This window comes from Limanda limanda, chromosome 3 (assembly GCF_963576545.1).
Source record: "Limanda limanda chromosome 3, fLimLim1.1, whole genome shotgun sequence".
Classification (NCBI taxonomy): Eukaryota; Metazoa; Chordata; class Actinopteri; order Pleuronectiformes; family Pleuronectidae; genus Limanda; species Limanda limanda.
Window position 1 is genome coordinate 21,506,534 of NC_083638.1, and position 16,608 is coordinate 21,523,141.

The 16,608-nt window shown below is 41.4% G+C and overlaps 1 protein-coding gene across 1 annotated transcript; it reads right to left on the reverse strand.

Moving 5' to 3' along the window:
* Window positions 1-1,805: 1,805 nt before the first annotated feature.
* On the reverse strand, window positions 1,806-16,356 carry LOC132998142 (DNA-binding protein RFX7-like). Its single transcript, XM_061067642.1, has 9 exons — window positions 16,253-16,356; window positions 13,542-13,575; window positions 8,736-8,827; window positions 8,457-8,579; window positions 7,006-7,122; window positions 6,550-6,634; window positions 6,250-6,463; window positions 5,215-5,495; window positions 1,806-5,039 (listed from the first exon to the last, which is right to left on the reverse strand). Exons 1-9 carry the CDS (start codon window positions 16,354-16,356, stop codon window positions 1,806-1,808), a joined length of 4,284 nt encoding a protein of 1,427 aa, XP_060923625.1.
* Window positions 16,357-16,608: the final 252 nt, after the last annotated feature.

A 16,608-nucleotide genomic window follows, 5' to 3' on the forward strand; every position in this document is an offset into this window, starting at 1 on the left:
ACCACAAAGACAAACAGACTGACAACAATAAAGTTGGTGTGACCAACAGTGTACACTCAGGGACCTAAAGCTAACACACAGAGAAACAATTCATGAATGAATTGGTGTTTTTTGCCTTAGATAAGCATCATTGATAGTAAACGAAGAAATCCTCATATGAGTTTTAGAAACAAATGTTTTTCCAGTGCTGCAAATATCCTCAAATATTTTTCACTTTGTAACAGACACAAGAGATGTTAGTACATGTTATTGCAGGTTATATTTGAAAGGTAGTCTTTGGTATGGATGGACTTAAGGCTCAGGATCCAAAAACCCGCAGAAGCACCTTTAAATTGCTGGTTGCATCCCTTCTTCAGACAAGAAGCTGTTCTGCTACAGGCAGTGACGATATTCATCCAAACCAAACACAGTGCATTTTTCTAAAGAATCTCAAGTATTGCAGATTGTCAGTGCTGTACCATGAGTCAGTAGTTAGAGTTTCTTTAACTTTTATCTTTTTGTTTTAACCTACTTATTCAAATAGTTATTGGCACACTGTGTGAATAAGTTCAGCTCTAAGAAAAATGGCTATTATTTCATTTTTATTAAAAAATTCCAATAGTTCTTATTTTAACACAATATTCAAACTTTCAAAGTGCAGGAACCCTCAGTCAATGGCTTTAGGTGAAGTCTTAGGTACGTGGTTTCCCTTTCTCTGAGTGGTTGAGGTCTCATCTTTCTCTACATGATGAAGATATCACATAATCCCTCTCAATACGACCATACACATGCCATCTATAAAGATCCCTAATTAAAGCTATTTTTAGGACCTCATTGCAAGTCAGAGGCTTTCCCTCTCGGCTTAATGTTTCCACACTTGACTTTTGTTTTTCTTTGACATTAATCTGTTGGTTTTTTTTGCATAAAGTTTATTGCTAATATTTTGAAATATATTTATATAAAACAATTATCAAAAGATTTGCATATAAATTAAAGGGATTCATAAGAGCTTTATAAATATCTTCATGACAATTTCATTCAAATTTTGCAAAAAATATGACATATTAATAAAGCAATGTGCATACAGAGGCCAATTATTATTATTATTGGCATCAAGTAAAACTTAGTCTGATTCGGACAAGGCTCAAAATCTGTGATAGTAAAAAAACGTATCCAAGCTTGAGCATTGAGGATATGATAAATCTGATTCTGTTATAAGCTCCAAGCAAACTCTTTAGCATAATATTAATTATGGGTGATGGCTGACCATAATAGTATAGTTAATGGATTTACATGCATGCATTTGGCTGCATTTTTGTCATAAAATTGTTTTTCTATTAAGTGTTTGTATATTTTTAACATGTCTGATTGTTTTTATCTTTTTCAGCTGCACTGAAAGCAGACTGACGACTGTTTGATGCTTCAATTTTTCTCAGAATACAGAAATATTGTTGTAAAAGACTAATTTGATCAATATTATAAATTTCCATATTTCTTGCATAATTCATGGCTCTGTTATGTTGATCTTTTAAGCGGTGACTCTTTCGTGAAACCTCAAACACAACATTATAAAACAGAATTAGGGTTGGGTGTGTTCAGGAACCACAGTTTTTCTTGCACTTATTACAACAGTATAAAGTGATGTTCTGTGATTTGCATTTTGATCAGTGTGTTGCAGCATCTTTGCAGTTCAGCCTGGCACTTAAACTGAACATACCTCACTGTGTCCATTGTTGCATTTTAGGTGTAAATGCCTGAAAACAAGTACAAACAAACAGCAACCCCAAGTTAAAATGACTGATAAGATTTACAAAAAAGCTAATTTCTCAACCCATCAATCCAACAGTTGTTTGATCTTTGCTCTCCAGCCAGTCAAGTCCACTTGAATGAGCCGTCTCGCCGCTGATGTGCTGAAACAGCGGATCATTCCCCAACTCCTCTGGGCCAGTGTTTTGATATTGCCCTTGCTGCTGGTTGGGGTCAAACAGAAGGTTTGAATCCAATGCATTGAGGTCGTTGATGCTACTGGAGAACTCTGACGTCATTCTGATTTCACATGGGAAGTCTGCTCCGCCTGTAGTCAGCTCTGATGCCTGTTCCACGAGCTGACCACCGGCAGCGAGGCTGTGGTCTGTCAGTAGGTCTTTGACGGTGCTGTTGAAATCCAGGTGCTGATGCTGATGCAGTTCTTCTCGCTGCTGCTGTTGGTTCAGAGTTAACATCATAGACTGGGCCTGCTGATGCTGTCTAGAGGCAGATTGTACTAGGCTCTCACTTGCAGAGAAATGCATTGGTTCATTAATGGCGCTTCCGATGAGGTAATCTGGCCTCTGCAGCTTGCAGGGGCTGGTGGTGTCACAGGTCATCATGCTGAGGTGGTTGTCAGCGCAGGAGAGGCTGGGGTCAGACTCCAGGATCTGAGTGAGGTTCATGCGCGCACTGTAGCTGGAGGGTAAATGACTGATGCCTAGACCCCGCAGAGCATCGTCGTTGTCACTGTCCAGCTTGCTCAGAAGGACACTGCCAAGGTTTTTGTTGTTGCATTGTTGGCCGGCCATTGGACGGACCTCAGTTTGCATCATGATGTTGAGCGGCACGGAGCGGCTCCGTTGGGCCATGCTGCTCACCCCAAAATTAGTCTGGCTGTTTGCAAAGATGTTCAACATCTCAGGAGCCACAGGAGAATTATAGGGAGAAACCACTGAACGAAGGACATTGGGATGGGCGCTGTTTCCACAGAAGTTCCTCTGATGCACCGCGGGGCTCACGCTGCGACACCGGAAATTTGTAGCAAGTACGTTGGTGTTTTTATTATCCAGTGGGGCAGGTACAGCGAAACCCTCCTGCTTGGTCAGGTTAGCCATGTTAGCTACCTGCTGCTGCACAGGTGAGATGGGAGTCAAGCGGCCGAAACTGCTGTCGTGGTACCGCGCATGAGGGACGGCGAAGGCATGAGGTTTTTGAAAATGGTCGTCTATCAGGCCTTGATAACCGGGTAGTATTCCCATTCCGCTGTTTGACTTGTTTAAACTCTCACTGCTGCTGTTGTAACTGTTATTCATCCACTCCAGCCTGGTCTTGTCTGGGTGAGTGGCCATCGGCCTCTGCATGGGCTTGACGGGGCTGCTGGAGACAGTGCTGCAGTCATGGAAACCAGTGATGCTGGAGTTGATGGGTGTGAAAGCAAACGGATTCCTGCACTCCACTGGACTGGCTGGCACATTGCTGCTGCAGCTGGAGTGTGGAGTACCGAGTGGGGTGTGACGACTGCTTCCCAGCGCGCTGTCCACGGGGGTTGGGGAGGCGAAGTGGGAGCAGGGACTCTCGCCGGTGAAGCTTTGAGCTCCTCCCATCATCTCTGACGTTGGTGTGGGAGTGGGAGTGGGTGTCGGGGTTGGTGTATGGATTGGGTTGCCGCTGTGGTTGGCAGTGTGATAGAAAGCAGTCATTGACTGATTAGTGGACATAACGTTGTCCGGCACCACGTGCTGCTTGCCTTGCATTGTGACTCCGAACCCACGCAGGCTGTTGAGCTTCATCTGCTCCTCCATCTGCACCAACTCTTCCACGATGCTATCCTGAGTCACATCGTCATCGAAGGGGAAGTAGTCCATATCTGTCTGCATAGGGAGATGATTGGACGATGACACTTGACTCAAAAACTCTAAGGTTTCGGTGGTAGGGTTGGACTGAGTGTAGCTTTGCTGCTGAGCTCCTTGCAGGATTCCTGTGGTGGAGTTTGAGATCCTCCCATCACCTGAGTGCTGCTGGAAGCTGGGGTTATTAGGTATGACATGCACATTAGCCACTGTGTGCCCCTGCTGTTGCTGTGTTAATGCGTGACTGACTGAGCTGCTATTTTCCAAAACAGTGGAGGTGTTTTTCCTCTGGATTGAGCTCTGTGTGTTGGCAACAGAGTAAAAGCCACTGGGTCTGAAAGAGGAAGTGCAGAGTGAATGAACTGGAGTGGTCGAGACAGAGTTCATTTTCACTTCCACTTCCCTGGTGGCCGGTGCACTTTCGGGTCGAGTCGGAGCTCCCAGCCTGGAGAAATAACCAACTTGCTTTCTGATGCCATATCCAAGAGCAGCAGTGCCCCCTACAGGGTGCTGGGGCATAAAAACCCTTTTGACTGGGGAAAGTTCTGGGCTGACGCTTGAGCGTTTCCTGAGGCTTTTGGTGGACAGGAAACTTTCCTTTGTTGGCGTCACACCACAGCTCTCCCGACATGAAGGTGGTCCGCTGGTGTTCAGTATCGAAACAGTGCTGGTATTCTGAGGGGAGGGAGTTAAGTGCGAAGTGCTTGTATTGTTGGCGCTTCTATTGCTGCTTTCGACTTCTGCCGTAGCGTAAGTGCACAAGGAGGGCTCTCCATTGCATTTAGTGAGAGATGTTTCTTCCAGAACCAGGAAGCCTTTCGTCTGAGGATTAGGAACACTGGCGGCCCTCTGTACAGCCCCTAAGCTTCTATTTGCCATTGCCCCTTGAGTACAAATGAGACTGCTAGGATTTTGCATTTGGCTGTTTTGATGTATTGCTTCGACTTCCATTTCAACATCGATGCTGTGAGTGGCAGCGGTCTGCCCTTGCCAGGCCACCGGGGCCAGCATTGGAACAGCAGAAGCGCTTCTCGTGGTTTGATTAGAGCTGATGTCTTCTGCAACCGCCGAAGTGCTGATCCCTGCAGATGCTGACCGCAGAGTCGCATTTGTGAAGGTCGTGGTGGTGCCGCTGTTGGGTGCCAACGATATGGCCGTCATCTTGACCAAACTGACTGGGCTGACATGACACGTGGTCATCACAGTTTTAATCGGGCTGTTGGCAATGATCATGGCGGAGGGTGAGTGCAAAGTAATAGAGGTCGTGGCCAAAGGTTTGGGCAGGATTTGAGCGTAGCGCTGCCGAGCCGTGCGTTCTCCCGTTTGACTGGGCAGAATATTTTGCAGGGTCTTTGGGCTCCGTGTCATCGGCTGCGTCACCATTTGGAAGTTAAAGGGCAGCACTTTGCTCTCAACTGTTCCCACAGGACTTGGGGACATCAGCTGCACACTTCTCTGAACCTGAAGAGAAAGAAGCTCTATCAGAAAGTAGAAGAACAGAATTTTCTCTTATTCCCTACAAGTAGAGGAATGAACGTGTAACAGCTAACCGTTATCTTTTTTGTTTTGCACCAGTCAGACTCTACTGATATTTACAAATTCATTAATTTAGTAACTTATGAGTCCTGTTTCTCACCGTGATGGGGCTGGGGACAGCAGCGACCACAATGCCTATGGTTGGCTGAGGTGACGGAGGTGGGGGGCTACCGGAAGGCACACTTTCATCTGACCTCTTGGTTTGTCCCTCGCCGGGTAAGGGAGAGTGCAGCTTCTGTTCCTGTTGTTTTCTCTGGATCTTCCTCTGGAGCTGCTGCTTCGCATCGATAGAAGGTGACGACAGGTTTGTGACGTGAGGCTGGAAGGAGTGAGCCTCAGCAGTGGGGATGAAAGCTGATGCAGACTGTGGAGTCTTAACCTCTGGAGAAATAAAACAGGAGGACATTAGATGTAGCAACATTGGTACTTTTCCTTAAGTAAATGATCTGAATACTTCCACCACTAACAATTGTCAGGAAACATTTAGTCACGTCTCATTCTTTCCCGCCATTGTAACACATGTAACACATGTGTCTCCTCCCATAGTGTATTCAGTCACAGTGCTGTGTGGTCTTAGTTCCTTAGCCTAGGGTCCAGTGCTACAGCCTTGTTTCCTTTTTTTCTAGTGTAAGTCTTCTGGGGTTTGTTAACTCTGCTTTCGTTCTTAAACCGGTCGAGTTGTGCATATGAGTCCTCTGACATGTGTTTACCCAGCTGAAATATTATGTGTATATAGGCTTGAATCACAATATTTGGTTTAAACACAACATGAAAAGCCAACAAGCCGGCAGCGCTTCGGTTGGTTGGGTTCTATTAAGGTCAATTTATGTTCTTTGAGTCACTTCTGTTGTTTAACTAATTTTAAGTTGGTTTAAGGTTCTTTCTATAATTAATCACCTTGAAACTAATTAACCTCTGCAAGTTTTTTGTGGCACTTCACCGTTGTGTGTTATTACTTATTCAACTACTTTATTTTCACTACAATGGAACTTCCCTGCAAAGGTCTTTCACACGGAGCTTGAATCAACATTTTAAGCCAGTAACTGCACTGACAGATAGTTGCCACTAGATGTCATTTTCCAACTACAGTTTAAAACCGCATAACATGAGGCCAGCAGCAGAACCGAAGTGCTACCTGTGGCTGTGCCGGTCACAATGGTGAGAGCTGCCAGAGACTTGTTGCTGATGTAGTGGCTGTCGATGAGGAAGCGGGCCAGATCCTCCACTGCATCAAACTGGCGTTTCAGCACCTTCTGGGCCCACTCACACACCAAGTCACAGGCTGCAAACCGAACCTCCTCCTTGATGCTGCTGAGCTGACCTGGTGACTCCAGGACGTCACACTGCAGCTACACACATTACATAAGATGTTATTTACAAAGAGACACTTAAGATGATTCTGAAATATTTACAAGAAGGCTGTAAGGGTTCTTACTCCTTCTGGTGATTTATGGAGATCCAGAGCAGGTAACGATGGCATGTGAACAAAGGGTCTCTTCCTTAATCCACTATAGCAATATGTGAACTGGTGTTAAGATGAAAAACATGTGATTCCAGAACATTTACATGTGCTACCAATATACAGGATAATATCGTAAATGATTGGTACATTTAACACCTCTGAGTTTAAAATGATCATGTAATAATCAAGCAGTTCCAATAGATTAAAGGTCATAAAAGAAAAGTTTTAAAATCATGAATGAGTCATGAAGGTCAAGATCACAGTGACTCCCTGTGCGTCTATGTATTATGCTTGTGCTTCCGAGGCAGAGAGGGGACTTTATTCCATTTCACATCTATATTTAGAGAGGGGCTTATGAACTGAAACAGCAGATGGTCTGTGACCAGAGACAGAGGCCAGACTGGCACAATCCATTCCACCGAAGGATATTTTGATTTTCCTCTCATGCCAAGTCGACGCGCCTTCATGTTCGGGAAGACGTTTTTCATCATTTTTCCAAAGTCCGCAGCGCTCAGCGGGTGGTAGTTGAGATTGTCACAGAAACTCCTGAAACACAAGGCAGGCAGAGTTAATGTGATGAATCAGTCAGTTTTCAACCATATCACAGCAAATACCTTGAATTATAAATCAAAGTCCTAGTACAAGTATAGATGTTCCCATAACAATACAGCACCAGAAATGGTTCTGATACTGCTGAAAATACTGGGTCGGATATCGGCGAATTTTTGAATCTATTTACCGATCAGCTACCAAGTCTTTAAACTATATTAGTTTCACGCAGATGAAACTGTAAATTTCTTTCCCCAGAAATCACTTCTTCATCGCAGCTCCAAAACAACAGTTACTCTGTATTGTCACTGACAGGTGCTGCTTTTAGAGTGGAGAAGATGAAGTCATTTCTGGTGGAGATAACTAAAATAATTGTTTTTTCTCTCATCAGTGAAAGCTCCAGAAACCCAATGTACCCACAGCACCAGACATATTATTATGTTATTATATAGGTTAACATAAAAGAGGAATTCTCACAATTAAGTTGTAAAAGCGATTTACAGTTGGACAAACTTGTAAGATGAGATGTATCGAAACTAAACCGAAAGCCACATCTGACATTATTGTATTACGGTTCATTGTACATCATCCTTTTTCCCATCTAACATTGAGTGTTCTTAATCGTTATATATATCCCAAGTATGTACCACACAGCTACATGTATGGATAAACAGGATGTATGTATAAACTGTCGTCATTTGTCTTTGTCATCTAAAAGCTCCAGTGAGTTCTTATGATACAAATTCTTCTCATTTACTTTGATAATAACTCCCTTAGAAATACTTTTGTGGTGTCATGAATTTTGAAAATTATCGGATAGACTTAATATGATTACTTCATTCAAAAGAAACTGTTCCTATTGTTTTCTAGTGCAGCACATTATGTTTCTCTGAAGCCTTTTCACCTGTCAATCCTAAAGGCGCCAATATTTCTGGAGGCCACTGTATTTCTGTTCTGGTGGAGTTAAAAAGGCAGTTACATAACACTGTCAGAGCATTTCAATGACTGTCTCAGACTTTCCATTCTAATATTACCAGCACATGCTGCCGTGATTCTCATGCCTGCGCCGTCTATTTATATTGACGCTTTAGCTGGCAGCAGTTTAGTGGAGAAAGAGACTTGAACACGAGGAGCCGTGAGGTGAAACATCACAGATAAAGAATGAAATAAATGATCAATATTATGGTTCATTATTAAGAAAATAAACTGATCCTTTCATTCTCACTGTGATTTTTATTTTATTGGGAAACTTAAAGTTTCCGCCTGAAATTGTTTAGTTTTTTTTAGAGATTTTTTGTAAATGTGTGTAATGAAAGAAAAGAAAAACCTACTTGTATTCATCATAGACTTCCTGTTTGGGGAGAGATGTCTCCGGGTATTCCTCTAAATGATCGCGGATCCAGTTGAACGCATGCATCTGCTGAGTGCGGCTTGAAGACAGGGCGTTCTGGTCACTGAGAAAAGATGTAGATCACTGTGATTATTCACATCATATAGCTAATAAAAACTGTCTGCCAGAATCAATGATAAAACCTTAAGTTGTTTGTTGTTTTAAAATCATTACAGAGTCCATTTATCTCTAAATCCTGTCAGAGCAGGTGAAGCTTTACCTCTTCTCAATGCTGCTGCAGCTGCTCGGACCAGAAGGCAACTTAAGGTAGAGGTAGAGTTTTTCAATGTCGGAGAACTTCTCGACATCTTGCTGTGGAAAATAAATGAAATGCATGTTTTAATGTTTCCTCCATCAGCCCAAAGTCATTTTCTGCTGTGGTTTTAAAAGCAGACACGGTTTTGTTACACCTGAAGAACACACACAAAAGTTGGAGTTATTCTTGGACAGTTGCCTCAGCCAAGAAGGTTGTTTGTCAGCAGGATTACGCAAGAACTACTCAACCGATTTTCATGGCACTTTGTGGAGGGTTGGGGGGGGGGGGGGGGGCATGACCCATGGAAGAAGCCATCAATCCTTATTGTTACACTTTCTTTAAGATTGCTAGATAGGATGTTTTTCAACATTTTCATTGATTTCTCAGAGAATAATCCATGGATCTTGATAAAAGATGATTTTATGAAATACACATCCTGACCTGCCTTTGATTAAGAACCTTCATTAACTAAGTATTTAATAATTTAATCAAAGTCAAGCTTCGGATAGAATACAGTAGGAAACACCTTTCCTATCGTAACTCGTGAGGTCCGAACCGTTTCCATCCCTTGCTGGGGTCTTAGGTGCTGATCTATGGAGAAGTCATGCTGCAAATCAGCCTCACCACCAGAAAGTAAAACTTCTCTATTAACTTTAACAAAGCATATGGTATGTATTGCCGAGCCCTAACCCGTGTGAGCCAACCCAGTGAATATGGTTCCTATAAAAGGTTTTCAGCCTTACGGGAAATTTTTGTATTTTATTGTTTTACAACATTGAGTCAAAGAAGATTTAAGGTGCCATTTTCAAATGGATAAACAGAAAAATAAGGGTTAGGTTTATATTAAAGTAGCAACAGATCTCTAAAAGATAATTTCAAAATAAAATGCAAAATACTTAAGTAAGCATTCAAGTATTCATTATTGCTAATATGACACATTTATATGATGGTGGTGCAGCTGGTCACATAAGCGAATGGAGGTCTGTTTCCATTGACTGTATAGTATGAGTGCATCTGTATCTTGAGGTCTGAGCTTTTGTGTGCCAGTGTTGTAGCAAAACCTTCAATGATGATGCAAGACAATGAAAGTGAATGCCTGTCATCCAAGGAGCATCCTGGGATGTCTTACAGCCTAATCATCTTATAAGTTTGGATGATGGAAAATTTGTGTACCTAAATGTTCGCCAACTTTCCGAGTTGTTCTGACTTGAGGTGGCGGGCACATACAATTCAGGAACTCAATTTTCAGATTATTCCGACACAACGTAAATGCACCTGCATCTGCCGACAGCAGCCTGTCCTCAAAAACTGAGCATCCAAAAAGGAGACTAGTGAGGGAAGCTATCACAAACCCTCTGAAGGAGTTTTAAACTTTAAAGGCGGAGAATGAAAAGAAAGAAACTGTTGCAAGTCATCTCTCAGCTCTAGTTTGGATGGTCTGATGAGACGAGGACGTCGCTTTGTGGGCATCATATGAGTCAAACTCTGCACCTAATCATAAACAGCAGTGGGTCTAGGACTGAGGAGATTCACTCTGACTTTCATACTGCATGCATTCATACAGCTGCACAGACTGAGACACACAAACATGTGCACACATTGAGCACAAGCAGCTGCAGACAGAGATACAGAGACGGACTCCTGCAGAGCCTGTAAGGTGAAATCGAAACTCCTGCCACCCTCCCGCCTCCCGCCCTTCTCTCAGGACAGCCTGCTGCACGGCGAGGGCACAGACACACACATGCACACACACTGCCAACACATTCCTCCACTAGGACATGTCCACCCCTTTCAATGGCCTCCTGGAATAAACTTTATCCTGCTCATCTGTTCTCTTTAACATCTTTGAGGTGAGGGAACCACAGGTCAGTCACACTGAGCAATACAAGTAGAATACACATAATTTTCATAAATGAGCTCACAAGTCATTTAAAAACTGGGCTGAATCCTTGTTGTGCATCATTCAGAGGACATCCTCGTCCTTTTCAGTGTGACTCACGTCCTGCTCTGATGACTTGGACTGTCAATGTAATGGAACTGTGTCCTCGGTCCTGAGCGGTGAACTCTATTCCCCCTTCAACTCATTTTACCTTGAAACTAAATGTTTGCAGGCTCAAATACTAATTGATAAGTAACGAGAAACAGAAGTCGGTAATCACCCACAATATGTCTGAGGCCTTTTTTCACAGCAGCAGTCATTTAGACATGTGACAGTAAGAAAAGCACAGGTGCTCATGACAACGGTCACATCCGCTCTGTTCAATGCAAGTCATTCATGACAGTGTGACAGTGAGACAGCATGCAGCCTGAAACTGAAGCAGCTGAATGGAATCCAGCCATCATTCACTTCATCATCTACACGGGTGGTTTTTACGACTGTCAGGTGTCAAAATGTCTTCTGGGAAAAGGTGCGAGTGCCACAAGTCCACTGACGACTTTATTTTTCAACGCACCTCTAAGTACACTTCTTGGTCTCAATTCTCTAATAAATGATTTAAGGTTCAAAATTCAGTTTCTATTAAAAATCAACTGATTCATAGTCATTATTCATTTTGGAAATTCCCTCAATTAACTTCCAGTATTTGTTAACTTCTACCAAGATGGTCCACAAATGACTGAAATATTGATTCATATTAAAAGTACATTACTACAGTTTTTCACCTCTTACACATATTTATTTTCTCTAGGTCAATCCATGTAATCATCCTGATTCTGACTTCGGTTGAACTTTTGAACGACTGATTCCTCTTCAGGAAAAAAGGACACTTTTTGTACTTCTGATGTGTTTGGAACTTGTTGTGGCCTGTTTGGATTCTTTGTGGATCTTTTGTTGGACTTCTTGTGTTTATGGACTGTGTCTCCAACCTCGCAGGCAGTTTGTCTTGTCAGGTTCCTGGTCGACTTGTCAGTGTTTCCCAGTGTTTCTACATAAGTTTAATGACCAAGTTTTGTATTTTTTTACTTTGCCTTTGCTTTAGGGATTTACTTTACCATTTTGACTACTGACTGCTGTTTGTTTATCTGTCCTCAAGTATTGTCTGCATTTGGGTCCTCACCAGTTCCTGGATGTGACAGTAATAACATGTCTGCTCCATTATCCTATGTCTGCCAGGTTTGTTGTGCCTTTATTCAGAACAAACACTCTTTCCAAAGTGGCATAGATAACTCTGCAAATATCAATTCAATGCAATGGATCAGGACACATTTTTGCTAAGTTGAAATTGAATGCTGCTTTCAAGCAGTTTTAAGTTATGTTGGTTATTTCAGGAGAGGACTGGTTTAAACTCAAAGTTCAGACTTGCCTTTTATTGTGTATTTGTTCATTACAAATGCAGAAGATAAATAAGCACAATAGTTTGCAATTTTTTGCAACTTTTTTGCAATCGATAATTATCACAATAAATGTCACATTATTATTTGTTTTAAGTTTAAAGACTGATTTTACCTTCTGAGTGAAGGTTGTGGTTAAAGTCTGCATTATGAGCAGAGAATGACAAACACTCGATAAACAGCAAAACACAAATCTGAGGTAGAACAATAATGCGTTATGTCTCCTAACTTACACAATGAATTAGTAATATTTCAATATATGTCGGATTTTTGATAAATTGTTATTATATTGCGAAAATAATTGACTTTTTTTTCATTTCATTAATATGGGATAGCGTATGGACTAATGAAGCCTGTCTGAGAATCATCAGCAGTGGTGGATCACGGGATACAGGACTGGGTCTAGGGTTACAACTTTATTTACTTTCTTTTTTTAAAAGGCATGGCCGGGATAAGACCAGACAAACTAGTCTATATTAACAACTACATGACATCATTCAATATATATAAAGAAAGATATATTAGAGATATATTAGGCTACATGAGGACAACAGAAGGCCAAGCTGACGTCCACAAGCCTAGGTTTGGTTCATAAAGGTTTCATTTATTAAAAGCTGAAACATGATACTATTACTCTGTTAAGTTAAACTGAGAGGACAGACAGTAATTAAAGGACTTTAAATCACTTTGAGACAAATAAAACTGGTCATAGCAATGGTAATTTACAATATCTGCTGTTCTTTCTTACAACATCTTCCTCCTATTGGGTTTTAAAAGGACTGTGATCAGAAAGGTTTGCTAAACGGATTCTTGACTTAATTTTTAACTAATATTCTTTTTGCAATGTTACCTTCGACCTATAGACCTAAATACTCTGTTTATAGAGGTGACAAACACGACACTGGTCTACGACAGCCAGGCATAGTTAACCATCTGATGAGTTAGCTCACACAGGTTAATTACATGTTGCCACCATTCAAAAGTTTTTGATGTACATCAGTGATCTCGCTGGTCACATCACCCACATTTTATATTGAGCTTTAGTCACACATAAAACTTACTTTTCTAAGCTAATGGATATTTGTACAGATATAGGGCCTCCATGATTAAAAGAATTTAATTAGAAAGAGTAGATTGACCTTATAGAGCCCTGAGACATCGCTTCAGACAACCTATGGAACTCAGTACAGCTTATGCTCAGATCTATATAGGTCGATCTTAAATGCTGCTGTGAAAAAATTTGCTGTCATTTTTTGTAATGCCAGAAAAGATTTCCACTAATAACACAACAATGAGATTTCAGCTCTACACATGATAACCACTAGTAAATTACCATCAAAATCAAATGACTTATGGCTATTATTACTTAATATTGATGAGATTTAAAAAGGTTAATTCAAAATGCAATCCATAGATCAATAACATTTCAGAAATACTCACCAGAATGTTTTCCACTTTTGATTGAACAGATTTGCTGCAAAATACAGACATAGTATGAATTAGTATGAAGCTGGTGTAACATGAGCCCTTGTGTCTATTTATTTATAAAGCAGAGGAATGTTTGGTATGAGACGACCCTCCCTTCAGCATCTCTCAGGTCATGTATCCCACCATTGGGAACACATGTTGTCATATGCAAAAAGAGGGAGACCAGCGCCGCGGTAACATTGTCTCAGACAGAAGGATTTTTATCACTGTTATTTATTTTCAGTCGCCGGTAAAATTCCACTATAGGTTATCTCAAATGAATAATATTACAAAACTACTGTGAATATAAATTATTTTTAAAAAAGCAAAAAAAACAAAATCATATATCATCATCATATATACCCATATGTATTGATCTCAAATGTTTCATTGTGAATCCTGATAGTATCCATAGACTCATTCCCTCTATACAAATTTTACAACAAATAGAAACGAGTAAATAAAGAATATAAATAAAGGCAAAAGGAAAAGCAAAATTAAGTGGTCAATAGGTATTTTTAAAGTAAGGACAACTCAAATAGATAAATAGACAACAGGGTCCAATGAAAGACACCTTAATTCAGCTAACAAAAGCATTAGATGAGTCTTTGCTGATTCAGAGCTGTGCAACACGACAAAGAGTCAAAGCAGATACATGAATAACTTCTCTAGGACTAATTCCTAATCTGCAGACAGGTCAGGTTGTTGCCTGGTGAACTGTGAGACAGAAGGTAGGTCACACTTAAAGACACAGGGCAGGTAAGAATCAGGAGATGACTCTAAGCCATGACAAGAACAGTTCACTTTAATTCACTGTTACCAGGAGGCCTGGTGCTGAGAGGCTGTCATTAAGCTGTTTGTGAGGCAGATTTGTCAGGTTCACTGAAACACATCCAAAGGTGTTCACAGGGACTTTAATTAGAAAAGAAAGTAAATAACTTGAAGAGATTCTTTGACTCCCATTGTGTATAATACTCTCCAGGTGCACCATAGGTCTAAATGAAATCCAGCAGGAACAGTATAACTGTGTAGTAGCACTTAATTATAAACCATTATTTCAAATGAAAACAGGGTGATAGTGTAATTATAAGTGAACCTGATGACCCTGACTAAGACGTTCTCATTCTACCGAAAACCACTCAGCGGCAGGTCGCTGAGGTAAACGCCAATTTTTATGCTCTAATCCTCTTAGAGGTTAAAGATGGAGGGAGAGAGACAGATTGTCAATATCTCAATATGTTATTGACAATCTGGCACAAGCTATGCACAAGGTTTCTGTTGTGGTATTTGGGGCAGACGTTTCAACTCTGAACTGTTGTCCTTTCCGGTAATTCGGCCTTTTGACATTTTATGACTATTTGATATTTAGACTAGAGTGGCACGATATTCCTCCGCCGAGGACACACAAGCCTACACATGTCTCTCGAGCTCTTATCACATCCATCTGCACCACATTGTGCAAACTGATAGAGTGGTATGTTTGTTTGTTTGTTTGATTTTAAGCAAGATTATGCACAAATTAAGACAGATTAACATAAAACTTGGTGAGTCAAGGAAGAATCCAGTAAACTTGAAACTTGATGAAAACAATCTGGCATGTTTAAAAGACTGACATCTATAGGTGGTGAAATATGGTGCAGCTTGATTCTAAGGTGACTATCTGACCCGTGTTCACTAAATTAAATGATTACACTTAAAAATCCAACCGACTTAACATCAGTAAGTTGGTTTTGAAGTGTCAGTCATAGTTGATGATGGAAATAGATGGAACACAGTAAATAAAACAGTCAGACAGAGAGTAGATGATCGTTACTGTGATGATGTATTTAACAAATCAATTCACAAGAAAATTCATATGGAAGCAGATGTGAAGTGAAGAGGAGGAAGAGGAGGGTGAATTTGTGCAAACAGTCGGCTGCACATTTAATCAAGTACTGTACTTGAATGCTCTTTGACCTGCCTGTATTGACACTTTCAGACATTTAATACTTTTATTCCCCTGCATTTTAGAAGGATATATTGTCATCTTTACTTAACTGAATTAACCTATAGCTTCTGGAGTGAATTATGTAAATTCAGTCTGTATGATATGATACTTTGTTGTTGAAAACTACCCACAGTATCCAATAAAACAACAACAAAAGAATAATAATCATAATGATAACAACACAGAGAAAATAATTGACCAACTTGAAAACAACACTTCAGTTGGTAACAACCAAAATAATTTGAAAATATCAACTCCACTGAACATACTTAATTCATTTGTGTGTTTACTTATTAAAGTAATTATTTTAAGCTGGTCCAAAAAATAAATCTCAACTGTCTAACAAAGGTTTTTTATCAACGGACCTTGTTGGTGATACTTTACTACTACTATTACTACTACTACTTTACTACTATTCTTAAGCTTAAGAAAACATTTGTGAGTATTATCAAATTTTAATCTTGCTACTTTGATTCAAGTCAAAGGTCTAAAAACCTCATCCACCCCCATCTCCTGTCATTGAGAATAAAAACAGCCCAAAATCACAACATGTCCCCACGTGGTTTAACGACCTGTGCAGCGTGAAGACAGAGACGATGACGCTCTCTCTACTGGGACCAGTTTGCTATGGGCCAATGATACATTTTTCTGTATAATCAAACCGTGCACACAGTAGTACATGTGAACACGTCCTCACCAGATGGAGTTCTTGATCCTGAGCTGCAGAGCACTGGCCTCGGCGCCCTGCAGCCCGGGGAGGAGCAGGCCGGGCCCCTGCTGGGGGGGCTCCGCCTCGGCCATCAGGGCGGGCCTCGGGGCGGGCCGGGCCGGGTCGGGACTGGAGGCGTGGACTAGTGTGTTGGTCCGGCTCGGTTACACGACATGGACCGGAGAACCCTGTGATGCTAACGGGACAGCAGCAGCGGCGGCAGCAGCAGCAGGGCGCCGTGTTGTTGTTGTTGCCAGCCGGCCCTCCTCCTCCTCCGGCATCCCTGCCTCCGGGTCCCCGGCACTTGGTGACCTGAAGAGCCGGTGGAACGAAGCTACTCGAGC